The sequence below is a fragment of the Pteropus vampyrus genome, unplaced genomic scaffold (assembly GCF_000151845.1).
Source record: "Pteropus vampyrus isolate Shadow unplaced genomic scaffold, Pvam_2.0 Scaffold585, whole genome shotgun sequence".
Lineage (NCBI taxonomy): Eukaryota > Metazoa > Chordata > Mammalia > Chiroptera > Pteropodidae > Pteropus > Pteropus vampyrus.
This window is the reverse complement of record NW_011889366.1, coordinates 305,542-332,384: the sequence shown is the minus strand read 5'-3', so window position 1 is coordinate 332,384 and position 26,843 is coordinate 305,542. Positions and strand designations below refer to the sequence as shown.

Below are 26,843 nucleotides of genomic sequence, written 5' to 3'. Positions count from 1 at the left end.
CACCAGATTCCCAAGCAAATCCCAGCGCCGCCACTCACAGCTGTGTACTCTCATGCAAAAGGCTCCCCTCTTGGAGCTCAATTTCCTCATGTGTGAAATGGACTTCGTAAGGGTTGCTGGGATTTGCTGAGATACTCCCTGTAAAGCACTCGCAGTGCCCTCCCTCAGTCATGCACAGTACTGCCTCAGAGCCTTTGCCAGTGTTGTTCCTTCTGCCTGGGACGCTCTTCTTCCTGATATCTCCAGAGCTCACTATCTTGCTCCCTTCAAGCCTTTGCTCAAATGTCACCTTCACAGACCATCCTTCTAAAAATAGCGGCACTCCAGCACCCTTTGCTCCTTAACTCTGAATTTTTCTCATAGTATTGATCAACACCTGACATTAGCTTATCTTTATTTGTTTATTATCACCCCCACTAAAAAATAAGTGCTGAGAAGCAGAAAAGCTTTACCTGTTTCCCTCCCTGGTATATCTCTAGGGACTAGAAAAGCAGCCAACACATAGGAGGTCCTAGATTAATATTTATTAGAGAATGGAGAAAATAAGTAAATATTTATCAAACACCTAATTTTTCCCCTTTAAATCAGAGTCCGCCATAGGCTGTGCTACATAGCAAACCTTTTTTTTCACAGACAGCATAAATCTAGGGTATAAATAAGAATGCTAGGTCCATAGTCCTTTATTAGGGACCCTGTATCTCAGAATTTAGAAGTTTTAAGAGTTTGAAGAGATGATAGGATATATATACTGCAATTTATAGAACACTTCAGTGGGGTCTAGGCAGCATTCCAAAATTAATGGATATTCACACTAAGTGGGATAAATAAAGATTATAAACTGATTATAGGCTTCTCATCAGTTCAGGAAAGGTTTTACCACAAAATGAGTTGGGAAAATGAACTTAAAGTTCTCGGAGTTTTTGGATTTCGGAACACAAAGAACAGAGTACTTTTAGGCTGCCTGAGGTACCCCTGAAGCCTTTCTTGATATGTAATTGACATGTTTGTCATTGATATTATTTTCTCCTAAGAAAAGCTAGTCCAGAATGGATTACTAGTAATCATTTGTGCTTAAAAAGAAGATGTATAAAAGTAGTTTATAATTTCAGCTGTTTATGGGCTATCCATTAAAACTCATTTGGTGGATCTTTCTGAACAAATGGGAAGTCAGATTTCTGCAAGGCTGCCTGCCCACTTCCTCACTCATTCCTCTGTTTTTGTTTACCATCATCCCCCCACTGCACCCACTTAGGGGCCTTTCCATTGCCTTGCTTTTTCAAGTCCCATCTTAATTTATACCTTTTCTCTCATCTCAGTTCCAGGTATCTCAAACCACACTGGTATTTTGTTCTCTGACTGCCTATTTTACCTAAAATTCTACTGTGCTATGTGACGTGTCAATCATTGTTTTATGCATATTTATAAGCTTTGCTTCCCCAGCAATACTATGTCTTTCTTGAAGGAAGGACGGGAACTACATTGTATACTTTATCTGTATCATCCACTGTATCTTGTCATTCACAATGTTTCTGTAATTTTTATAAATAGAAATAGGAACTTTGTAAAACATGAGTTTTGGAGTCAAGTGAATTTAAGAAATGCTGAATAATTTCTTACCCTCTCTGAGATTTGCAATGTATATTGGCCTGAAAAGTCTTCCTGTAAAGAAACCTATTTAAGCCTTGTCAACTATTTCCCATTCACTGTTGACCTCAGAACACCCCTTTTCACTAAGAATATCCTGCCAAACTCAGTTTTTTCTGCTTTTTCTTTTTTCAATTTATTTTAAGCTAAAAAAAATTTCTCCCACCCCCTACTCTTCACCTCTGGCAATCACCAATCTGTTCTCTGTATCTCTGAGCTTGGTTTTGTTTATTTATTTATTCATTTATAGATTCTACGTATAAGAGAGATCATATGGTATATGTCTTTGTCTGACTTATTTCACCATGTTGTCACAAATGGCAAGATTTCATTCTTTCTATGGCTGAATATATAAATATAACACAATTTCTTTATCCATTTATCCATCGATGGACACTTTTCTTGTTTCTATATTTTGGCTATTATAAAATAATGCTGCGATGAACACAAAGGTGCATATATCTTTTCCAGTTAGTGTTTTTGTTTTCTTTGGATAAATACAAAGAAGTAGAATTGCTGGATCATGTGGTAGTTCTATTTTTAATTTTTTGAGGTACCTCTATACTATTTTCCATAGTGGCTGTACCAATTCATATTCCCACTAAGAGTGCACAAAGATTCCCTTTTTCTCATGAACGCTTGTTATTTTTTGTCTCTTTGATTATAGCCATTTGTGAGGTGATATCTCATTGTGGTTTTGAATTGCATTTCCTTGATGGGGGATGTAGAGCATTTTTTCATGTACCTGTTTGCCATCTGTATGTCATCTTTGGAAAAATGTCTATTCAGATCTGCCAATTTTTTTTAATCAGATGGTTTGTTTTTCGCTATTGAGTGGTATAAGCTTTTTATATATTTTGGATGTTAGCCCCTTACCAGATGTATGATTTGCAATTATTTTCTCTCATTTAGTAGGTTACTTTTCATTTTGTTGATAGTTTTCTTCACTGTGCAGAAACGTTTTAGTTTGATGTAGTCCTGCTTATTTATTTTTGCTTTTGGTATCAGATTAAAAAAATCATCACCAAGGCCTATGTCAAGGAACTTACTGCCTAGGTTTTTTTCTATGAATTTTATGGTTTCAGATCTTATGTTTAAGTCTTTAATCCAGTTTGAGTTAACTTTTGTGTGTGGTGTAAGATAATAGTCCAGTTTCTTTTACTTTTTCTTTTCTTTTGCATGTGGCTGCCCAATTTTCCCATCACCATTTATTGAAGAGACTGTCCTTTCTCCATTGTACATTCTTGGGTCCTTTGATGTAAATTAATTGGCCATATAGGCATGGGTTTATTTCTGGGCTCTCTATTCTGTTCCATTGATCTATATGTCTGTTTTTATACTAATACCATACTATTTTAATTACTATAGCTTTGTAGTATAGTTTAAAATCAGAGAGCATGATGCCTCTAGCATTGTTTTTTTTTTGTTTTGTTTTGTTTTGTTTTTTGTCTGTTTTGTTTCTTTTTGAGATTACTTTGGCTGTTCAAGGGCTTTTATGTTTCCATACAAATTTTAGAATTGTTTGTTTTAATTCTGTGAAAAAATGGCAGTGGAATTTTGACAGAGATTTCATTAAATCCGTAGATTGCTTTTGGGTAGTATGGACATTCTAACAATATTATTTCTTCCAATACACAAGTACAAAATATCTTTCATTTATCTGTGTCTTTCAGTCACTTTCTTTAATGTCATGTAGTTTTCATTATGCTAGTCTTTCACCTCCTTAGTTAAATTTATTACTAGGTATTTTATTATTTTTGATGTAACTGTAAATGAGATTGTTTTATTATTTTATCATTTTGTTAGTTTTTTATTAGAGTATAGAAACAAGAGATTTTTGAGTATTGATTTTGTATCCTTAACTTTACTGAATTTATTTATTCATTCTAACAGTTTTCGATAGAGTCTTTAAGGTTTTATATATATAATGTCATGTTATCTGCAAATAGTGACAGTTTCAATCATTCCTTTCTAATTCAGATAGCTTTTATTTCTTTTTATTGCCTAATTACTCTGGCTAGGACTTCCAATACTATGTTGAATAAAAGTGGTGAGAATGGGCATCCTCATTTTGTTCCTGATTTTAGAGGAAAAGCTTTAAACTTTTCACCATTGAGTATGATGTTAGCTGTGGGCTGTTATCTATGGCTTTTATTTTTATGTATGGTGTAAGATAGTCCCCATTAGACTATGTCCTCTCTATATCTGCTTCGTTGAGAGTTTTTATCATTAATAGATGTTGAATTTTTTCAGATGCTTTTTATACATCTATTGAGATGATCAAATGATTTTTATCTTTCATTTTGTTAATGTGGTGTATCACATTGATTTGCAGATGTCAAACCATCCTTGCATCCCTGGAATAAATCCCATTTGATCGTAATGTATGATCCTTTTAATGTATTGTTGAATTTGGTTTGCTAATATTTTGTTGAGGATTTTTGTTCATTAGAGATATGGGTCTGTAATTTTATTTTCTTGTGGCATCCTTGTCTGGTTATGCTGCCCTTGTGAAATAAGTTTGGAAGAGTTCCCCCCTCTTCTATTTTTTGGAAGAGTTTGAGGAAGATTGATATTAATTCTTTGGTCATTTGGTAGAATTCACCAGTTAAGCCATTTGGTCTTGGACTTTAGTTTGTTGACGGATTATTGATTACTGCTTCAATCTCCTTACTAGTAATAAATCTGTTCAAATCTTCTATTTCATTATGACTCAGTCATAGTAAGTTGTGTGTTTCTAGGAATATATCTATTTCTTCTAGGTTGTCCTATTTGTTTGGCATGTAATTGTTTATAGTTTTCTCTTATGATCCTTTGCATTTCTGTGGTATCAGTTGTAACACCGCTTTCATTTCTGATTTTATTTTAGTCCTCTTTTTTCTTTGCAAGTCTAACTAAAGATTTGTCAATTTTGTTTATCTTTTCAAAGAACTAGCTCTTAGTTTTACTGATCTTTTCTATTGTCATTTTAGTTTCTATTTCATTTATTTCTGCTCTAATCTTTGTTATTTCTTTCCTACTACCAACTTTGCATTTTGTTTGTTCTTCTTTTCTAGTTCCTTTTGTTTTTTGAGGTAGGCGTTATTGCTCTGAACTTTCCTCTTAGACATGCTTTTGCTGCATCTCTTAAAGTATAGTATATTTTCATTTTCATTTATCTCAAGGTATTTTTTATTTCTCTTTTGATTTATTCTTTGACCAATTGGCTATTCAATAGCATGTGGTTTAATCTCCATGTATTTGTGAATATTCCAATTTTCTTTATGTAATTAATTTCTAGTTTTGTATCATTATGATCAGAAAAGATGTTTGGTATGACTCAGTCCTCTTACATTTATTAAGACTTGTTTTGTGGCCTATCATATGGTCTATCTTGGAAAATGTACCATGTGCACTTGAGAAGAATGTGTATTCTGTTGCTTTTAGATGGAATGTTCTGTAAATATCTGTTATGTTCATCTAATCTAAGATGCCATTTAAGACTGATGTTTCTTTATTGATTTTTTGGTCTGGATTATCTATCCATTGATGTAAATGAGATATTGAAGTTTCATACTATTATTATATTGCTATTTATTTCTCCTTTTAGATCTATAAATATTTGCTTTTTATATTATATTTATATTATATTTGCTTTTTAGGTGCTCATGTATTGGGTGCATAAATATTTACAAATGTTATATCTTCTTCCTGGTTTGACCCCTTTATAATTATATAATTCCCTTCATTATCTCTTATCACAGGCTTTGTTTTAGTCTATTTTGTCTGATAAAAGTATAGCTACTCTAGCTTTCTTTGGTTTCCATTTGCACAGAATATCTTTTTCCATTCCTTCACTTTCAGTCTATATGTGTCCTTACATCTAAAGTGAATCTCTTGTAGGCAGCATATAGGTAGGTCTTGTTTTTTTTTCCCCCCATCCATCCATTGAAGGATATAATCCATTTACATTTAGAGTAATTCTTTTTTTGTTGTTTTTATTGAAATATTATAGACAACTAGTTGCCTGCATTTACATTATACAATTCAATGAGTTTTTTTCATTTATTGTTGGCAGACAACATACCAGCCTTAGCTGTATAGCATATTGATCAGAGATCCACACAACTCACAAAGCACTCACTCCACGAAATCTAGCACCCCTCCTTCCCCCCAAATATTCATTCCAACATTATTAACCATCTTCCCTATGCTATTCTCTACATCTCCATGTCTACTCTGCAACCATCCACCTGCACCTCTCAATCCCTTTGCCCTCTTTTTCCTCCCCAAACTCCTCCCATCTAGTATCCCTCAAAATATTCTTTGAGTTTATTTCCGCTTTTGTTGTTGTTGATTTTTTCTTTAGATTCCACATGTAGGTGAAATCATGTGATATTTGTCTTTCTCTATCCAACCCATTTCATTCAATGTAATACCCTCTGGGTCCATCAAGGCAATATCTTTTTCCATCCCCTTCCTTTTAGTCTGTGTGTGTCTTTTAATTTGAAGTGAGTCTCTTGTAAGCAGCATATTTAGGGGTCTTGTTTTCTTATCCATTCAGCCACCTCTATCTTTTGTTTGGAGCACTTAATTCTTTTCCATTTGAGGTACTCGTTGATAGGAATGTAGTTGTTACCATTCTTTATTCCTGTTTTTGATACATGTTTTTCTTCTTAAGAAATCTCTCCAACATTTCCTGTAATATTGGCTTGGCGATGATAAATTCCTTTAACTTATTTTTGTCTGGGAAGCTCTTTATTTGTCCTTCAACTCTAAATGATAGCTTTGCTGGATAAAGTACTCTTGGTTGCCGATCTTGGGTTTTTTCATCATGTTGAATATTTTTTGCCAAACCCTTCTGTCCTGCATAGTTTCTTTTGAGAAATCAGCTACCAGTCTTATGGGTGCTCCCTTGTAGGTAACTATCTGCTTATCTCTTGCTCCTTTTAAGATTCTCTGTTTGTATTTAACCGTTGGCATTTTAATTATGATGTGTCTTGGTGAGGGCCTCTTTGGGTTCCTGGTTTTTGGGACTCTCTGAGCATCCTGGAGTTTTATGTCTATTTCCTTCACCAGGTTAGGGAAGTTTTCCATCATTATTTCTTCAAATAGCTGTTCAACATGTTGTTTTCCCTCGGGTACTCTGGTGAAACAGATAATTTTACCTTTAATAGTGTCCCATAAGCTCCTTAAATTGTTATAGTCTTGGCTTCTTTTTTCTTGCCATTCCAATTGAGTGTCCTTGGCTTTCTCATCCTCTATATAGGTCATTTGATCCTCTTCTTTATTCACTTTGTTTATTCCATTCAATATACTTCTCATCTCAGATAATATGTTCTTCATTTCTGACTGGTTCCTGTTTATAATTTCCATTTCCATTTTTGTGTTTTTTTTATCTCTTTGTTGAAATTCTCACTGAATTCATCTACCCTTCCCATAAGTTCATTGAGCATCTTTATAACCAGTGTTTTGAACTCCACATCTGTTAGATTGCTTGACTCCATTATTTCTGGATCTGTTTTATTCTCTCATATGGTTTCTGCTTCTTTGTCTTCCCATTTGGCTGCCTTTCTGTGTCTGTATCCATGTACTAAGCAAAGCTTCTAAGTCTCGGTCTTATTAGTATGGCTTTGTGTAGTAAGTGTCCAGGGGCATAGTCCTGAGGGGGGTTCAGCTGCAGGCCAAATTTAGCCCAAGCCTGTGCCCCTCCTGGGCCACCTGTTAAGATTCAGCAAGCAGTCAACAGATGCTGTACTTATAGTTGCCTCAAAAGGCCATACCAGAAACTGAGGCCAGCCGGCTCCAGTGTGAGTCTAGGCACTGCTCAGCAAGAAGCACCTGACTTGCTGAGGACACACCTGGATGTGGCTTGGGTGGAGCCGGGAGTTGGAGGAGGCAGAGTTTCAGAGAATCCTTTGGGCGGAGCAACCTCTGTTATCCAGTTTGGTGATGTCTCTGTTATGGCAGTGCTGGGTCTGCGCACTGGGAGGGAGAAGGGTGCAAAAGAGGAACAATGGATACAGCCAGTGCTGGAGGATTGGGGGATAGGCCTTGCTGTGGGCCTCACTCTGATAACTCAGTGTCATCCTGTAAGTCCCTGTGCAGCCAAACCAGCACCAGTGCTCAGAGTGAGCAGGTCCATCACCGCAGAAGTCCACTCGTGGAAGCGATCCCTTTAAGAGGCATCTGCTACTGCCACTTCCACAGCCTCCTTCCCACTCAGCTGCTGGGGCCAGGTATCCTTGCATCCTCGCCTGGTCCTACCTTTTGTCACTGCAGTGTGATTTCTTAGATTTCTCCCTAGTTGTATGGCTTGTTCATCTAGATCCCAGGTGATTTTTCCTTACTATTTGCTCCTTGAGTCTGTCACAACTTTGATTTGGTTGCCAGAGGGATGAACAGAGCCTCTATCATCTACATCATTTTTTCCCCTCCATCCATTTAGAGTAATTCTTGATAGGTGTGTGCTTAATGCCATTTTGTTTATTGTTTTCTGGCTGTTTTGTAGTTCCTCTCTGTTCTTTTCTATTCTTAGCTCTCTTCCTTTGTGGTTTGATGATTTTCTACAGTGGTATGCTTTTATTCCTTTTTCTTTATCTTTTGTGTATTTACTATAAGTTTTGCTTGTGGTTACCATGAGAGGAAGCTTACATTTAACAACATATCTATAATAGTCTATTTTAAGATGATAACAACATAAGTCTGATCCCATTGTAAAGCTCAATGTTATTACTCTCACCCTCTCCACACACATTTTATGTTTTTGATGTCATATTTTACATCTTTTCATCTTGTGTAGCCCTTCAACGATTATTGTAATTGTAGTTGTTTTTTTTTTTACTATTTTTGTCTTTTAACCTTCACACTAGCTTTATAAGTGATTAATCCAATACCTTTACTATGTATCTAACTTCCAGTGAGATTTAGTCTTTCACATATGTTCTTATTACTAACTAGTGCCCTTTCTTTTCAGCTTAAAGAAGTTCCTTTAACATTTCTTGTAAGGCCAGTTTAGTGGTGATGAACTCCTTTACCTTGTGCTAGTATGGAAAAATGTTTATCTCTCCTTCACTTCTGAATGATCACTTGGGGAAAGTATCCTTGGTTGGAAGTTTTATTTTTTCATCACTTTGAATATATCATGCCATCCCTTCTAACCTTCAAAGTTTCTCCTGAAAGATCTGCTCATCATCTTATGGGGGTTCCCTTGTACATAAGAAGTTGTTTTTTTCTTGTTTCTAATGTTCTCTCCTTATCTTCAACTTTTGACATTTTAATTATAATGTGTCTTGGTATGGATCTCTCTTTGGGTTTCTCTTTTTTGGAACTCTCTGGTATTCCTGGATCTGGATGTCTGTTTCCTTCTTCCAGGTTAGGAAAGTTTTCAGTCTTTATTTCTTCAAATAATATTTCTGCCCCCTTTTCTTTCTTTTCTCATCTGGGAGCCCTATGATTCAAATCTTAGGCTATTTAATGTTTTCCTGTAATTCCCTTAAACTATCTTCACTTTTTTTTTCATTCTTTTTTTCTTTTTGCTGCTCTAATTGGGTCATTTTCACTGTCTTGTCTTCAAGTTGATTGATCCTTTCTTTTTATTCATCTAGGAAAGACCGGGACACAATCTCACTGTAAACCTCACCCCTGGCATGGCAACGCACAACAGAGAGGCAACTCAAAACCCAGAGCTTCTCTTTGAGGAGCAAAGGGTTCAAACTCCATGTTGGGCATTCCAACTTTTAAGACATTCACTTAAGATATGAGCCCTCAATACATCTAACTTTGAAAACAATGGGCCTTGCATCCTGAGACCTACAAGACTGAAGCAATTTGAGAAATTGCTCTTAAAAGTGTCATACACTCAGACTCACATACCCCAGGTCCCAGCTCGGAGGCAGCCAATCATACTCAGATTTAAAGTGAAGGAACTGCTTATATTAAAGCTGTGGCCTGAGGAACAGGCATCTAATTTAACACACACATGTAGGAGCCTGCTGGAAGACTCTCTGGGGATGGAGACTGGCAGGTACTTTCTCCTGTTGTCATGCTCCAGAGCACCAGTATCTCCCAGAACAGAGCTTTTATACACATCTGGTACCATGATTGTTGTGGCTGCTTCCTAAGGGACACCTCTTGTTGCTTGGCACTGGAGACCAGAAGAGCTTATGTTCCTAGTCCCATGGACTTTAATAATTGGTGTCACCCAGAAAGGAGCTTATGTTATACTCTTAGCTGGCAAGCCAAATTTTATGAATACTGCCAAAGGACACCTCTACATTGCCTGGCTGTGGTGGCCAGTGGGGCTTTGCTTGGAGGTCCAAAGGAGAAAGAGTTCTTAAACAGCTACCTCAGCAAGAGGCAACAGACCCTGGAGCTCAGTCTTTCTGTGAAGAAGGCTTATTGCCTAATCATCATGACTGAGGCCTGAGGGGCAGACTTCTAATTAAGCATGCATCTAGGGGCTGACTGTAATCCTTTTCAGAGATCTCAGAGGGCTGGCACTACCTCCGCACGTACCTTCTGACATGCTCCAGAGTGCCAGTGTCTCCTGAAGGGGAGCTTTATATGTTTCTGATACACTGTATTTTGCAGCTGCTGCCTAGGGAACAGCCCTTGATTGCCTAGATTTGGTGGCCAGGGTGTCTTTCATTCCTGGGTCCCATGGGACCATGACAATTGGAAAGACAGTTCTTGGCAAGCTGCCACCTCCAGGGCATTGCACAGACAGTGGACTGAAGCACACCCCCCAGTCTTTCTGTGAGGGAGGCCTCTTTGCTTGTCCTGGATCTTTGGCCTGAGGGGCAGGTTTCAGGTTTGGCACACATTTAGTGACCCATGGAGCTGCTCTCAAGGAACGTAGGCTGTGGATGCCATCTTGGCACTTTCCTTCTGTCTTGCTCCAGCCCACTAGTATCACCTAGAAAAGAGCTTATACACTCATCTGCAGCCCTGAATTTTGCAGCTGTAACCTAGGGGATACCTCCAGATCACCTGGCTCTGGTAGCCAGTCGGGCTTACACTTGTAGTCCCACAAGACTATGTATATTTGCATGCTATGATCCTCCCCTTTAGGACATTGATAGGTCTTGGCATACCATCAACTATAGGGAGCTATTAAAAATATAATAAGACAAACACAAAGGTTTGAGAGACAACTAAGAGCTGAGGCAGGGCTGAATGACAAGGTTCATTTTCTACATGAGGCCACTCTTTCAAGACTGGTAGAGGTGGTTGTCTCATCTGCTGTATAGAAACCAACACAAAGTCAAACAAAATGAAGGAAACACAGAAATATGTTCGAAATGAAAAAACAAAAAACAAAAAACAAAAACAAGATTAAACCTCAGGCAAAAAAACCTCAGTGAAATGGAGATAAGTAATTTACCAAGACTTTAAAGTAATAATCTTAAAGATGCTCACTGAACTGGGGAAAAGAATGGATGAACACAATGAGAATTCCAACAAAGAGAATATGAGCACCTATTATATATTGGTTTACTAGGTAGACTTCATCCGTACCCCCAAGAAGCTTGTATTCTAGTGGGAGAAAGGATAAGTAAATGTAACACCACGACTGTAGTAAGTGCTACAAAGCAAAGGTACATAGTGTTATGTCAGCCTGAAACAAAGTGCTGACCTAGCCTGGGAGATGAGGATGGCCTTCCTGCAGAAGCAAGGATTGAGTTGAAATCAGAGGGATTAATGAGAGGCAGTCAGATAAAGAAGGCAAAGAAGAGAGGTCCAGCAGAGGGACTGGCATCGGCAGAGGCCCTGGTGGCGGGGGAGTATGGTGACTGTGAGGCTTGAAGGGGACTAGAGTGGTTGCTATGGAGAGCTCAGTAAGGAATATAGTAAGAGACACAACTAGATTTTCAGCAGGCCAGGTCACCGCAGAACTTTGTAGGCCAAGGAGTTAGTTCTTTATCTTCAGAGCAGTGGGTAGCCACTGATTAGTGAGAATAAAGGGTTAAAATCTTTTCCTCTTTTGCATGAGAATTATATCTTTGGTTAACTGTCTAGCTCTGTTTCCTTGGAAACAGACAAACATATGTCCACTATGTTACTAGGCAACGTTGCTATGATAAAAATGACCTGTGAGGAGGAGGCTAGAATAATCCATGTGGTAACAGATTAGAATTGGAGATATCAATATGAACTCATGCTTAAGTTAACATAGATGCAGATGATTACATATAGAAATATTTATAGATATGTATATTCACACAGGTTAGTATACACCCATATATTTCCTTTCTCTGTCAACCAAGACATCCTAGAAGCAATGATACTGAATAGCAATGAGCACACCTAGTGCCCAGATCTTGGTTTCTAATACTATTCTCCAACAAAAGGAACTAGGAAGAAATGGCTGATTTTAGGACTGGGGCAGGAAATATACAAGATGAGCCTGGAGCATCTTATATTGCCAGAAAGTAAGGAAGTGCTTAAATAAACAAACAAAATACACACACACACACACACACACACACACGGAATGATGGGAGTACGTCAAAGGACATAGGGGTCAACTGAAAGAGCTCCCAATGACCAAAGGTGGAAAATTTTGATCAACAAAATAAATGAAGAAATATTAGATTGTAACCTAAAGTGTGATAAATGAAAAAATGGGGGAGGAAAGATAAATCTCTCATGCAGAAATCCAAATATGTAGATACACCAACCTCAGGGAGAGGGAACATAACTTCCCAGTTTTTAAGTGTGGTCTGAACATAGTGACTTTTGAGAATATGAAAGAGTTTGGGAGGGGAGAAACATGACAAACCTGATTACTTCAGGCAGATGATAAAGGTCAACATCAACAGTCAAATCATGTTGATAGTATATACCCTTGATATGATGTGATGAGAAGTCACTTTACCTCTGTGATTCTCCTCTCAAAACCCATAACCCTAGTCTAGCCATGAGGTAATCCTAAGACAAATCTCAATTGAGGGATATTTTATAAAATACCTGACCAGTACACCTCAAAACTATCAAGGACATCGAAAACAAGGAAAATCTGAGAAATTGTCACAGCTAAGACATGATGACTAAATGTAGCATGGTGTCCTCAATGGGATTTTGGGACAGAAAAATAACATTAGGTAAACACTAAAGGAATCTGAATACAGTATGAATTTTAGCTAATAATGTATCAACATTGGTTTATTAATTGTAACAAATGTACCATACTGATATAAGGTCTTAATAATAGAGGAAACTGAATGTAGGGTATGTGGGAACTCTCTGTACTCTTTTCCCAATTTTTCTGTAAATTTAAGGTTGTTCTAAAAATGTTGTTGTTGTTGTTGTTGTTGTTGTTGTTTTAAAAAGACCCCTGATTGCATTTGGGTGGGAGGAATTATAAGTACCTGGTGGGAAATCACACTTTGGGCTTCATGAGTATGGTGACTCATATAACTGGGCAGCTCCAAAGATATTGGCTCCCATGGGACATGAAGCTTTTAAGCCAGGATGACTCCTGTACTCACCAAATAGAGATCTCATCACCTTACACCTGTGCTGTACTGCTCTAATAGACAGCAGCAAGGACTCTCCCTGAAAGAAATGTTTGATGCTGACATTCTTTGCCATGCTAGCAAGCTGAAGTTCCTGTACTATATCCCACAGAGTAGGTCAATGCCAAGTGTAGCTTAGGGTCATCTGTTAAGTCTGAGTGTGTAGTTGAACCTAAGAAGACTCCTTGTGAATATTGCAGTGGATAATAAGCAGGAGAGAGATGTGATCAGATTTGCATTTTGAAAACATTCTTCCTCTGGCTGCTCTCAGGTGCAAGGGACAAGAGAGAAAGACAATTTGGGAGGTTTTTGTGGTTGTGCTGGCAGGTGATAGGTCCTCAGTCAATCCACTGCAGTTATTTATCTGTGATGTATGAGTCTGTGAGAGAGAGAATGGAGACCTCTTGTAGAATGTGAGAACATCACTTAATCCAGAATTTTCCAAAGGGTAGTGGTACATAACAGGATTTTAGGTGTTATATAGTTAAGTGTTTTGGCTATCACTGCATAAGAAACTACCCCAAAACTTAGCAGCTTAAAAGAAAACTCATAATTTATTTGCTCAGTTTTGCAGTTTGGGCTGAACTCAGTGAGGGACAGGTCAATTCTGCTCTATGGTGTTAGCTGGAGTGATAACAAACAGCTAGGAGGCGACTGGAAAAGCTCAGACTTGGCCATGTATCTGGAGTCTTGGTTCTCACTGTCAGCAGGGTTTTTCTATTCTCTTCCACACAGTCTCTCCAGTTGACTGTCTTGGGCTTCCTCACACAATGGTGGTCTCAAGGTAGTCAGAGTGTTTATGTGGCACTTGGCTTTCCCTAGGGTACAAAAGAAGAAGCTGTTGAAGCTTCTTAAAGCCAAGGGTTGAACAGGCACAGGTCACTTCTGCTGCATTTTATTGCTTTAGTGCAAGTCACAGGCCAGTCCAGATTCAAGAGGAAGGGTCTACAGAAGGGTATGAATACTGAGAGGTATGGATCACTGGGAGCAGTAACAGTCCACCACCATCTATGCCATATCTGTATCTATACATACTTATATGAAATCATTTTAATGACTAGGCATTTATTTTTATGTATTTTAGAAAAACATAACTAGCTCATGAAACTAAAGATACCATAGATAATATTACTTAGAGTGAGGACAGAAAAAAATATGTCAGTGTAAAGTTGGGACACCATATAATCTCCTCCGGTATTCATGCTCCCTTTTTTCTACTGGGGTAGAATCCTTGATCAATAGCTAGCACAGTGCACTCAAAATAAGGATTCCATTTCCCAGCCTCCTTTGCAGTTAGATATTACCAAGAAGACAATAAGCTATTGTACTATCAGAGGAGGTGGTGTGGGAAAAATATATTAAGTGCTCTTTTTAAAAAGGGGGCTGTGCTCTCTTTGTCCCCTTTTGTTGTTCTTGTTGCCAGGATGCAGACCTGATGGGTGGAGCTGGAGCAGCCATCTTGGATCATGAGGTGGAAGCATATTAGGATGGGGGAGCAACAAAATTGAAAGAATCTGGATCCCAGTTGACCATGGAGACACCAGCCTAGGATAGTTTCCCATACTTTTATTTGTTAGAGAAGTAAGCTCCTAGCTTGTATAAGCTACTATTACTTTAGATTTTCTGTCACGCAGAAAAAAACTATTCCTACCTAACATGATCAGTTTAAAGACAAATATAAGTAAATCAAAGCAAAGTTGGTAGGTAGAAATTGAGAAGGAGGTATTTGAGTAGCTGAAGTTTGAAAAATATAGATTTAATCTGACCTCACATGTTCTAGGTGAGAAAACTGAAAAAAGTCTACAGTGTGTCCAGGAGGGTGATATGAGAGAATAACTCAGATAAGATTGAGATTTCACTAGATGAAGAAAGGGGAAGGAAGGAAAAGTATTCACAAGAGAGGAAACAGCACTTTACAGGCTCAGAAATGAAGTAATAGTCATAAATTACTTGTGTGTTTCCTTTGGTTGACAAATACTTATATCGGCCTCTCTATATGCCAGACACTGTTCTAAGTGCTTTACAAATATTAACTCAATCATTTTAACTGCCTTATCACATAGGTGCTATTATTATCCCCATTTCATGATGAAGAATTGGAGGCATAGAGTGGTCAACAAATTGCCTAAGGTCACACAGCTGGTATACCATAGATCCAGGATTCAAATTTAGGCCCCAACTCAGTCCTCATAACCACCATGCTGGGTTCCATCATAATTTTCAAAGCACATGCAAAATTCCTATTTGTTTATATTATCCCCAATTTTACATTTGGGAAAATTGAGTGCCAAAGAGAGAAGAGATCGGCCATATCTGAGGGTCAGTAGAAGTACAACTCGAACCAAGGGCCTCAGACTTCCAGATTGATTTTTGGGATCTCAGATAGACAACAGACCTGGAGTCCCAGGGCTGATCAGCCACATGCCTCCTCTCTCCTACCCCATTCAGTTTCATCTGCCTCTGGGCACCTTGTCGAATCTGGTGTCTGGGTTTGTTCACTTTTTTTATGTTTACCCTGTGGCACCAGCCTTGCTCATTTCATTTTCCTAGAGCTCTGATGCTTTTATGGAGCAACTCTGATACTGTCGCAATGGGACTGGTTCAGGGATTTAAGGAAATGAATTGGTGGACATGTCCAGGCCTTGGAAGGTGTGACCACACACGCACACACATGCCTACATGCACACGCACCTTTAGCCACCTGGTTGGCATTCTCTTCTTCTCCATCTGGTCTATCTGAAGCTCTCAGCTGTGAAGAATAGAAAACCGGGGTGCTGAATCTCTCCCTGCCCTGGAAAGAGAAAGAAGGGAAATCGAGGTCGCCATTCCCAGCCTCTGTTAGAGCAAGTGCCTCCTCCTTGCAGCTCTGTGAGGGCAGGGGCCTTGTCTTCTCTCATCTATGTGCCCTTATCCCCAGGCCAGGAGGGCCTGGTGCACTGGTGGCTCTGGGTTAGCTGGATTTATAGCCATTCCCTTGGGAGAGGGTGGGCCAGGAAGAGAAAAGAAGGAGGAGCCTTGATGGAACACCTCCTGTGGTCTGGTCTCTGTTCTGGGCTTCATGTGGGTTATCTTACCCGGTCCCACCCACTTACCCCGACTCCAACAGCTTGGGAACTTGGAGCTCATTCACATGGGGAGGGAATTGGGGCTCAAATCAATTATGCAACTTGCCTCAGAGTCACACCCAAGGCTAGTTGAGGCCAAGGGACACTCTTCCCACTATTCTATTCTGCTTTATCAGAGTCTCTACCACCTTGTCAGGTCAGAGGCTATACTTTCCTGACTTGAGGACATTGGACTTTTCCAAAATAGTGCACAGATACTGGTTCCTGAGATACTGGTTCCTGAGATACACAGATACTGGGTCCTGAGATCTCTGAGGACACAGGTACAAGAGAGGTGATTGTATTACTGGTCTTGCTTGTCTGGGCCAAAGGGCCACAGAAGGAGAGGCAGTGTTGGGGCCTCCAAGACAACTACACTCCATTTTTGTGTTCCCTCTGGTTTGTATGATGGCATGTGCTCGTGTGGCAGGAAGGGGGTGTACAATGGTTTGAGGGCTCTCACATGTGGAAGCTGCTTTATGCTAAACATCCACCTAATTTATATTTTACTAATTAGGGATGAGGGCTAAGGTGCCCAAGAGAAGAGAGGGGGACAGCCATAAGGGTGGTAGGGGCCTATACTAGGAGTCAGACATGGAAACAGAGCTAAATGACATCTCTGAGCCCACTTGCCTCACCCGGGAGATGAGGATAACTCTGCTCATGTGCCTCAGGACAGATCACCTACTACTCTTGCATCTTGGATTCCCTGTCTGCCCTGTGAGCATCACAGAAGTTCTCTCTCTGCAATGGACTTCGCAGAGCTGTTGTGAGAAGCAGATCAGGTTACAAACAAGAAAACACTTGGAAGAGAATAAAATATATGGGTGAAAAATTATAGAAAGGGCCTGAGTAGGGGAAGTCAATGGAAATGATCTGCTACTAGCTCTGCTGCTATAGTTTTAGGACATTGGTTTGACTCCTGCATTAAAGGGAATGAAAATAATAGTGTTTTCAGTAAAAACAGAACTTATTTCTCTCTTACATAAAGGTATACTTTGCAGTTAAGCCTGGCATGGTGGCTTCACCAGTCACAAGAGACCTGGGTTGCTTTCATCTTGTTGCTCTATCATCTTCCACTTTGTGGTCTAAGTGGCTGCTTCACCTCCAGCCATAATGGCTATATTCTAGTCAGCAAGAGGACAAGGCAACAACCCTCTTCCTCCTTTCAAGGACACAACCCAGAAATTGCACAAATCACTTCCATTTATATCCCATTGGCCAGACTTTGTCACATGACATGACCACACTCATCTGTAAGGGAGTCTGGGAATGTAATCTTTTGCCACATGTGACTAGAAGAAGGGACAGTGAAGGGCAACCTGCCGTTTTTGCCACAGTTGCTGACTTGCCTAGACAACTCACATCTCCATTTGAGCCATGGTTTCTTCATTCACAAATTTACTCCTTTCTTTCATGTATTCATTCTACATATATATGTGCCAGTCTTGTGGTATAAAGTATAATTTTTGAACCACTTGATTGCTAGGAGTCAGACATGGAAGCAGAGCTAAATGACATCTCTGAGCCCACTTGCCCCACCTGGGAGATCCTCCTAATAACTGGACCATAAGTTCCCTGAGGTCAGGCATGAGGTCTTTCTTGCTCACCGCTGTACCCCCCATCATTCAGTGCAGGGTCTGATGCATGGAGGCCATATTATTAGCTGCCCATGGATGATGAATGGATGGCCATTCTGGCTTTGTATTTGGTGAGGACATTTTTCCTCACTCAGAGTTTAAGTTCCTTCCCTTTCTAGGCCTCCTGACTCCATCTCCCCCTATCCCCACATGCCAAGCATTTCTGAATCTATTACATAAATTGTGCTATGAGCCAGAATCCTAACAGTGGGATTAAAAATCAATGAAAGTGCATCAAACAAGTTAACCACAAGAAATGGCTTTTCAGGGCAGTTAGGTATGAGCACTGGAGGCCAAGGACAGAGCACCAGACTAATTGTCAGGCATTCCTATCAACACCACAACTGTATTGGGCAGAAAACCCAATGGACTTGCCCAGGAGGGTGGCAGATGTCCTAGCTTGAGCCCCAGGTTGGCCTCCCATCACTGCAAGACAACAGGCAACACCTTGCATACATGTCAGAGAAAACAAGTTCTAATTCCAGCCCCATTATTTACTTGCTGGGGTGATCCTAAGAAAATCCATGCCACTTTAAGCCTTAGTTTCTTCATCTATAGAAAGGGGCTAATAATAGGATCTATCTGTAATCAACCATAAAATGCAGTTATCTGCAGATAACTTTGCCATTATCTGCAGATAACTGCATTTTATGGTAGCTACCTCATAGGCAGAGGTTCCTATACTTTCTCAGTTCACAGCTCCCTTAGCATCTCAGCAACATTTTCACAGTGCTAGGCACAAATAACACCTAATCGTTGTTTGTTAAGCAGTTAAGTTCAAACAATAATTGTAGTTTGCACAGTACCCCACAGATGTTACTGTGTTTTCCTCAAAATTAAAAAAATATTTTGCAGTACTTCTGTGAGATTTCTGCCATGCTTCAGGGTGCCTTGGCACATGGTTTGGGAATTGCGATCATAGGTTTTGAGGATGAAATGAAGTATGTATGTCAAAGGCTTAGCGTGATACCTGGTCTAGATTCTTCAAGTCTCTAGTTCTTTCTGGGTCTCTTGTCACTGCCACCCAGCAATCCTTCTTATTTCCAGCTCCTGCCACCTGGTGATTTCTGTTTGCTGCCTTCTCTCTGGGCCCCTCCAGGCCTGTGGCCCCATTTCTGAACTAATTTCCTTCCTGGTGTAGAATTAGTCCCACTTCTTCACCCTTCCCCAACTCCACACACGATGTGACCTCTTCCTAGGTAGAGTGTACATCCCTGACCCTTTTTAACTTTGAGCTTGGCCTGTGACTCACTTTGCCTAATGATATGTGGTAAAAGCGACAGTGTGGCAAGAGGCCCTGCATGGTTTCACTTGCTCTCATATCCTTGGCCATTGCAAGGAGAAGAATACATTCCAGTAGCCTAGTGATTCCAGGAAGAGGACAAGAGACCCATGAAGCAGGCTCACATGTGCAGATCCGAAGTCTAATGTAGACCATCCCCACCAACCCACAAACTAAAAGCAAAAGCAAGGGATTGTTGTTTGAAGGTAAGGCGTTTGGGAGGTTTATTATACAGCGTCTTTATGACAACCCCTGTATCTGTGGCAAATTTACATTCTCCAAGAGATCTGATTGGATCATTTGGTCACCACTAGGTGAATATAATTCCTTTCCTGCTTATCATCCATAAGCCAAGGATCTCCTTCCTGTCTAGTCTGTAGATGGTTGCCTTGGGCTGAGGCACTCATCTCTGATCCAGGCAGTTGTCCCATAATTATAGGGTCATGTGACACAAAGCCTGGTGACCTGTCCAGAAGAAATCATTTCTGGCCCCTGCGTTCAGAAGGGGTATGAATGTGGCAAACAAGAATTTCTCAGGTCCTCTCTGGTTCCAAAGGGTGACAGCTCAATAAGGTGAAATTGCACATAAAATTTTCTCATGTGTGGCAGTCAGAATGCACTTCAGGCTGTAAAAACCCTAGTGTACAAGAAATGTGACATTTCTTACAACTTAATGCAGTAACTCTTTTGAATTTTGTTATGCCTAAGATGGGAAGGATGAGGTCTAAGTTCACATAGAAAATTTGGTAGAGCTGGGTTAGAACCCAGGTGTCCTGGCTTCCTATCCAACACCCCTTTTCCTGCCCAGTTCATCTCATACTTGGAATGAGCCCCAGGTCCCACCACTGAGCAGTAGAGCCCCTTATCCAGCCTCCCTAACCATATGGGTTGTGCTTCCATATTCCACTGAGTGCCCACTGCTTGGAAGGATTCTACATTTTCCTCCTACTGAGTCCAATCTGCCTCCCTATGTCCACCCACTGCCCTAGCTCTATATTACAGAGCTCCACTAAATGTATATTCTTTTTTCTTTAATTTATAAGCAGTTGCTGTAATTTTTACTTCTATAAATTTTATTTAGTTCTCTTGCAAATCTGCCTTTTCTTTTGTTGGAGTATAGTTGATATACAACACTACATTAGTTTCAGGCATACAATGTAATGATTTGATATTTGTAATTATTGCAAAATGATCACCACAGTAAGTCTAGTTAATATGCATCTCCATACATAGTTACAGAATATTTTTTATTATGATGCGAACTTTTAAGAGTTACTCTCTTAGCAACTTTTAAATATGCAATACGGTATTATTAACTATAGTCACCATGCTGTACATTACATGCTCATGACTTATTTATTTTATAACTGGGTGTTTGTATCTTTTTACTCCACCCATTTTGGCTACTCCCCACCTCTGGCAACCATGAGTCTGTCATATCTGCCTTTTTTAATAGTGTCTTTTTTTCTTATATATTTGATTCCTTCTTATATGGCTTTAATTCTTTTCCGAATACTTTTTTTGTTGTCTTCATCTGAAGTTCTTAGAGGGAGAAGGGTCTGATCCTGCCTTTGATGGTATCTGCTGACTCTCACTTCCGGTGAATGGTTTCCTTGTGTGTCTTGTAATTTTGGATTGTAAATTCATCTTCAGGACAGTTTGGGTATCCTGGGTTGAGGTAGCCCCTCCAGAATGGGTTGAGTTTGTTTCGTGAGTCACCTCAGCTCTTTATCTGGGGCCACTATGTTAATTCTTGGTTTGGGGTTCCTACCTCATGTGGGTAGAATAAAAAAATTTAAAAACCTACATGAGAATAGGTCCTATTTATTTTCATCATATATTAATTTGATTATTGTTTGTTTCTATCCGTTATGATGCCAGCTCCAAGAAAGCGGGACATTTGTCTCTCTGATTTGGGGCTATATCCCCCATGCCTTCAGCCGAACTTGGCAAATAGTAGGCACTTAATGTTTGTTGAAAAAAATTAAAGGACACCCACTTCGTAGTGTTATGAAAAATAAATGGTATGTCAGTTAGGACTGTGTTTGCCTAATTAAAAGTGGGATTTATTGTTAGTGATTCTGTGACTCAGTGATTTCAAATGCCTCTGCAATTTTCCTGGCCTTTGTCTTAGGGTTGCAAGATGGTTACTGTGGATCCAAGCATCACATCCACATCTGAAGCAGAAGGAAGGGGAAGAAAGTAGGAGTAAAGGGGGAGCATCATTGACATTTTTCCTTTTATCAGGTAGGTATAAGTTTTCCTAGAAGTCTAATAGCAAATTTCTATTTTGATCTCATTTGCTAGAAATGGGACACCTGGGCATCCCAGAAATAAGGAGACTTGGAGAGTGAGCATTTTCCTTTATCTAGGCTCTATGGGTAGGTGAGGAAGGGAGAGAGGAGATGAGATGCAGATGCAGTAGATGGTGTATTTGCTCTAAATGAGATTTTATTTATATATAAATTTATATACAAATATATTACATGTATGTGCATAAATGAGATTTTAAATATACATAATAGAGTATATATATTTTTATAGAGAGAGATTTCATGTAGAGAGATTATATATATGTGTGTATTTTATATATATATCTATCTCACTTAGAGCCCTCAGAAGGGGACACCTATTCTCATAATAATTATTGTTCTTATTATTTAAAGCTTTACAGTGTCCGTGATCCTATTGGCATCAGATCTTGGATTCTGGAACCTGCAGGCACTGAGATACCAATATCCCAATGGTCTCCCTCCCGCCCTCCCTCTTTGTTCTATTCAGAGCACTGAAGCCCTTTAAAAAAAAAAAAAAAACCTACATTTTCCAATGTGAGCCACTTTCTGCTCTCATTAACTCCATCCTTAGTGACTTGGCCAGACTGCTTACAACCTAAAGCAGGAGGGAGACTGAACAAGTCAAAGGGCTCTCAAGCCCTTTACCAGGTCAGCGTCAAGGTCTCACCAAGGACACTGAGATGAAAACAGCAGAAGAGCCAACCCCAAATCTTGGGCAGACTCTGGAGTGGCTGAGAAAGGAGCTGGTAAGGCTTTGCATTTCTTTTTACCTGATGCCTTTGCCCCATGTCTTCCAAGGTTTTCTGGTCCCCCCTCCCAGGTGCCCCATTGGCTGGGGCAGAGGCTGCACGCTGGGGTGTAGGCCCTGCAGGCACCCCGCTGGGACCAGCCACCATCTTAGGTACTGAGATAAGTAGGTCATGGCCTACATAAGAGGCTTTGGATGCAGTGCTTGCCAGACTGGTTTTAGAATTGCACTGAGTCTTGCATATGTGCCCAGCTCTGCTGCTCTGTACCTTCCAGCAAGTGGTTTTACCTCTTTGAGCCTCAATTTCCTTATCATAAGACAGAGATAACAGTAGTACCAACATTGCAGGGGTTGCTGCAAGAATTCGGTGAGAAGATCGTATAATTCACGTAGTGTCTGCTTGGCGCATCTATATTGGTCCTGACCCAGGTGGACCTGGAGTATAACCAGTGTCTTGGCCTGGGTCCTCTAGAAAGCAGAGGCTCCCACAAAGATTGGGGTATTATTGATTTATTTGAAGATACAAGTCCAGAGTAGTGAGAGTGAGTGAAAAAGAGAGTGGAGGCAAAAGCCAGTGCTATGCCAGGCAATGCATTGTATTACCAAGCTGACTGCCACTTCCGAAGGAGCCTTAAGGAGGCTCAGCGGTTCTCTCAGCAGCTGGTTTATCTCTGTGCAGGATTTCTCTGCGGGGGTTGAAGGAGGATCTGCACCCTGAGGGAGAGAGAAGAGGAAATACATTTGCCCAGCTCACTCCTGTCTCCCATTTTCTGTTGGTAAAGGTCCACCCTAGGGGGCACTAACTCTCCTGAACTGAACTACCTCTTCTGAGTTGTTTCTTGGTCTCTGGGTGGCTGCTCAGGATGCCAGGCATTATGCCTCTCCTTGTGGTGTTTTCTCCAAGTTCCAAAATAGAGGAGTGCCACAAAGTGTGTGGGGACATCAGCCAAGAGCAAGAAGGGGGTGGTTCAGGGAATCTCAGAAGGTACCCGAGGTTTATATCCCCAATACCCTAGATTCTCCTGGGGAAGGACAGACAGGATTGTTCAAAATGACCTTTCTGGGTTTCCAGGCAACAGATCAGCTGGAACTCAACCCCATCCTCACCCAGGTGGGAGGGGCTGACCCAGTACTGCTTCTCTTGAGGCCAGGGGACTCTAGCAGCAGGAACTTCAGTTTCTTATAGTCCTCAGAGATCCAGAAGCTGGGCAGCAGGTCTTCCCCATGTTCCCCTAAATACTGGGTGCCTATGCTGAGACTGCTTGGTTCCTAAACCCAAAGCACCAGTTTTCACCTGATAAAGTACCTCTCTCTCACCCCATAAGGAGAGGGAACAACGCAGGGCAGGGGCGAGTCCACCTAGGGCACAGCCTGTCAGGCCCAGGGACCTCCCTGCATGTGATGCCAAGAGAGGGATCCTTAAATCTCCTCTTGCTGATCCCTGACTTGTGAACTTCCTAGAGAAGCCTGTTTTTGTTTGTTTGTTTGTTTTGTTTTGTTTTATTTTTTGTTTTTGTTTTTTAACCTCTATCACATAGAATTTACATGACTCTACCAGGGCCCTTCTGGAGCCCAGCCAAGAAGTCCTTGCAGGGAAGGACCAGCACTGGATAGTCACTTCATGCAGCAGAAGGAAAAATTCAGTAACCTCAGTGACTGCCATGGACCAAAGTCCAGTGCTCTCCTTCCTTCCCTGGGATCATGTAAGCCCCAAAGTCCTGGTGGGATCTCAAAGAGGGAAGGAGCTGCAGCTGTCTTGTGACAAGGCAAACCAGCCTGACGACTAAGTGGCATTAATGCAGAAGGACAGAACTACACACCGCAAAGCTTGAGCAAACTGAGCCGTGAGCCAACCTTACCACAGGACCTCTCACCTTATGAGACGGGACACTTCCCTACTGTTGAAGCCAGTTTGGCCAGGGTCCCACCCTCAAAGCCAAAGGCACTGAGGCCACCACCTCCGTTAACACTGCTTCCAAGCCTCATTGCCTTCTCACATATACCCAGCAGAGCTGGTGCTAAAGACTGGACAGAAAAAATAAAACATGTGGGAGGAAAACCCTAAAACTGAGAAAACAGATTTAATGTTTTCCCAGGAGTTAGGAAGGTATGGCTCTGCTACCACTTGAGGTGCAGCCTAAGGAATCTCAGTGTTCTCAGGTGGTGATCTGACTTTTACCTTCGAGTTTCCTCTTTCTAGCTATCTGCTTTCTTGGTGGTATTACTATTGCTGGAATGGAGGAAATAAGCTTTATCTTCTCATTTGTAAAATAAATGAAAATAAAAATACTATTTTTAATGGAGAAATAATGATCTCTTGGAGGGAGGGAGGGAAGGAGGGAGGGAGGAAGGGTGAGAGAGAGACAGACAGACAAAGACAGAGACAGAGAGAGGCAGAGACAGAAAGGAGGGTCAGAGACAGAGAGAGAAACAGAGAGAGACAGATTAAGAGTTCATATATCTAATCGGCTGTGCCTCAGGTAGCTTCAGAAGGGAAATCCATTCCCAGCGATCACCTCTTGGGGAGGAGACTGAGCTGTCCAGTAGAACAAGGTGAAGTGGGGGAGTCTTTACACTATATGCCTTTTTGTAGCTTTAAAATTTTATATCATGTGTAAGAATTCCCCGATAACCGATAGAAAAGGAACCGGTGACCCAGAGCAGTTGAGTGATGGGTCCAGGAACACATGGTGGATGAGGACAGAAGTGCACCCAGAGACTTCCTAACTCCCATTCCAGTGCTCTAATTTTAGCATCTTAAAAGAGAAAGCATAAAAGAGAAAATATATGGGGAAAACCAGCCCTAAGGGGAAATGAGAGGAGAGGGGACTGGTGAGTGGGGATGGTAGAGAATCCTAAAGTAGCAATTCTCAAACTTTTAGAACCTCTTCGTGTTCTTAAAAATTATTAGAGACATCAAAAAATTCTTTTTAATGTGAATTATAGATATTAATATTGACAGAATTAGAAACCAAAACTGAAATTTTTAGCATTTGTTCTTGCATGCTAAAAATAACAATAGTAAACTCATGACATGTTAATAAAATATTTTATTTAAAATAAATGCTAAACTATATTTTTCAAAGAAAATATCTAATGAAGAGTGGCACTGTTTTCCACAGTTGCAAATTTCTTTAGTGTCTTCCTTAACAAAATACAGCTGGAATCTCATCTCTGCTTCTGCGTTCAGTGGCATATCATGCCATATAGCTTCCAGAAAACTCCACTGTATACTCATAAGATATGAAAAATGAAAAAGGGCAATAGTATCTTACAGTGTTGTAATGAAAGTAGCTTTGACCTCGCTGATCTCCTGAAAGGGCTTTTGGGACCCAGGGGTTCCCTGGACCTTATGCTGAGAATCAGTTTTCCAAAGGGCTCCTGCCTGCCTACAGGGTGTATTCTACTTTAATATGAAGTCACTATCTTCTTAATTCCTATAAAATAATTTTTACAGTGACGATTAAAGCATATAGTGGAGTTAATATCGATGATGGTGATGATAAATATAATCATAGACCTTGGTAGCTCAGAATGTCATATTTTAGAGTGGGGGCTAATTCATTCAGTCCTCATAAGAGCCTTGAAAGGTAAGTAATTTGCTTTTCATTTTGCAAATGAAGAAACTGAGGCATTGGAGGACACAGCTTCTGTGGAATTGTAGGCTTATCTTCTATGAGACAGTGATGGGATAGGGCTTTCTGGGGAATGTCCAGTGCTCTGTCCACCTCCCCACAGACTTATTCTCTTTCCTAGGCTGAGATGCAGGTCCAAGACCAGAGGCTCCTGCTCACGCTGAAGCATCTTCACAGTGTCCTGGAGGATCTGCGTGCTGAGAGTGCCCAATGGGAGGATGCCAGGTCCAGCGGAGGGACATCCCCCATCAGAGCTCGAGCAGGCTCTGAAGGCAGGAGCTGCCAGCCCATATCATCCAGGCGGCTGACCCATCTCCTCCAAAGGGTAGATAGCAGACGAAGCTCCCTCCCTTAAATGGCTAGAGATCATCCTGGGCTTGGACCCTTTCACCACTAGTCCAAGCTTTGTGATGTTGTTAGGGGAGAGCACTGAAATGGGAGTTAGGAAGTCTCTGGGTACACCTCTGCCCTTATCCACTATGTGTCCCTGGACCCATCACTCAACTTCTCTGGGTCACTGGTTCCTTTTCTATCAGTTATCAGTGCTTTTGTTTTGTTTTGTTGTTATTTTTGTTGTTGTTTTTTGATGAGGCGCAAATATAGTATTAGATGTGAAGACCCTCTGAAAACACAAACATATTACATGGCTTCTGGCAGGCACCATGACGGTAATCTTATCCTTGGGGATTTCTCACAGAGTGATTGTTAAAACAAAGAAAGAGTCGATGTGTGCCATGGTGAAAAACGGAACACTGTGATGGTTGTTTTCTGTCTTCCCAGCAGGCCTTCATGTTCCCCTTTATCTGAAAGCAACAAACCCTGTCACCACCCTGGCCTTAGGGATGGGCATGTGATCAAGCCCGCCCAATTATAATCCATGGTCACCCTAACAACAGGATTGGCCCAGGGTATGGGCATGTGACTCCACACAGCCAATCACAGCCCTTCTCTGGGATTGCTAGCTGGATTCTTGTTCTACTGTTGTTGCAAAATGGGGC

At 40.6% G+C, this 26,843-nt stretch overlaps 1 protein-coding gene across 1 annotated transcript in view; it reads left to right on the top strand.

The window, feature by feature from the left end:
* Positions 1 to 26,200, top strand: part of CUNH20orf202 (chromosome unknown C20orf202 homolog) — a 27,134-nt gene extending 934 nt beyond the window's left edge. Inside the window, 3 exon segments of the mRNA XM_011384531.2 lie at positions 22,034 to 22,132; positions 22,135 to 22,208; positions 25,967 to 26,200. Coding sequence (XP_011382833.2) covers positions 22,034 to 22,132; positions 22,135 to 22,208; positions 25,967 to 26,200 — 407 coding nt within the window.
* The last annotated feature ends 643 nt before the right edge of the window (positions 26,201 to 26,843 follow it).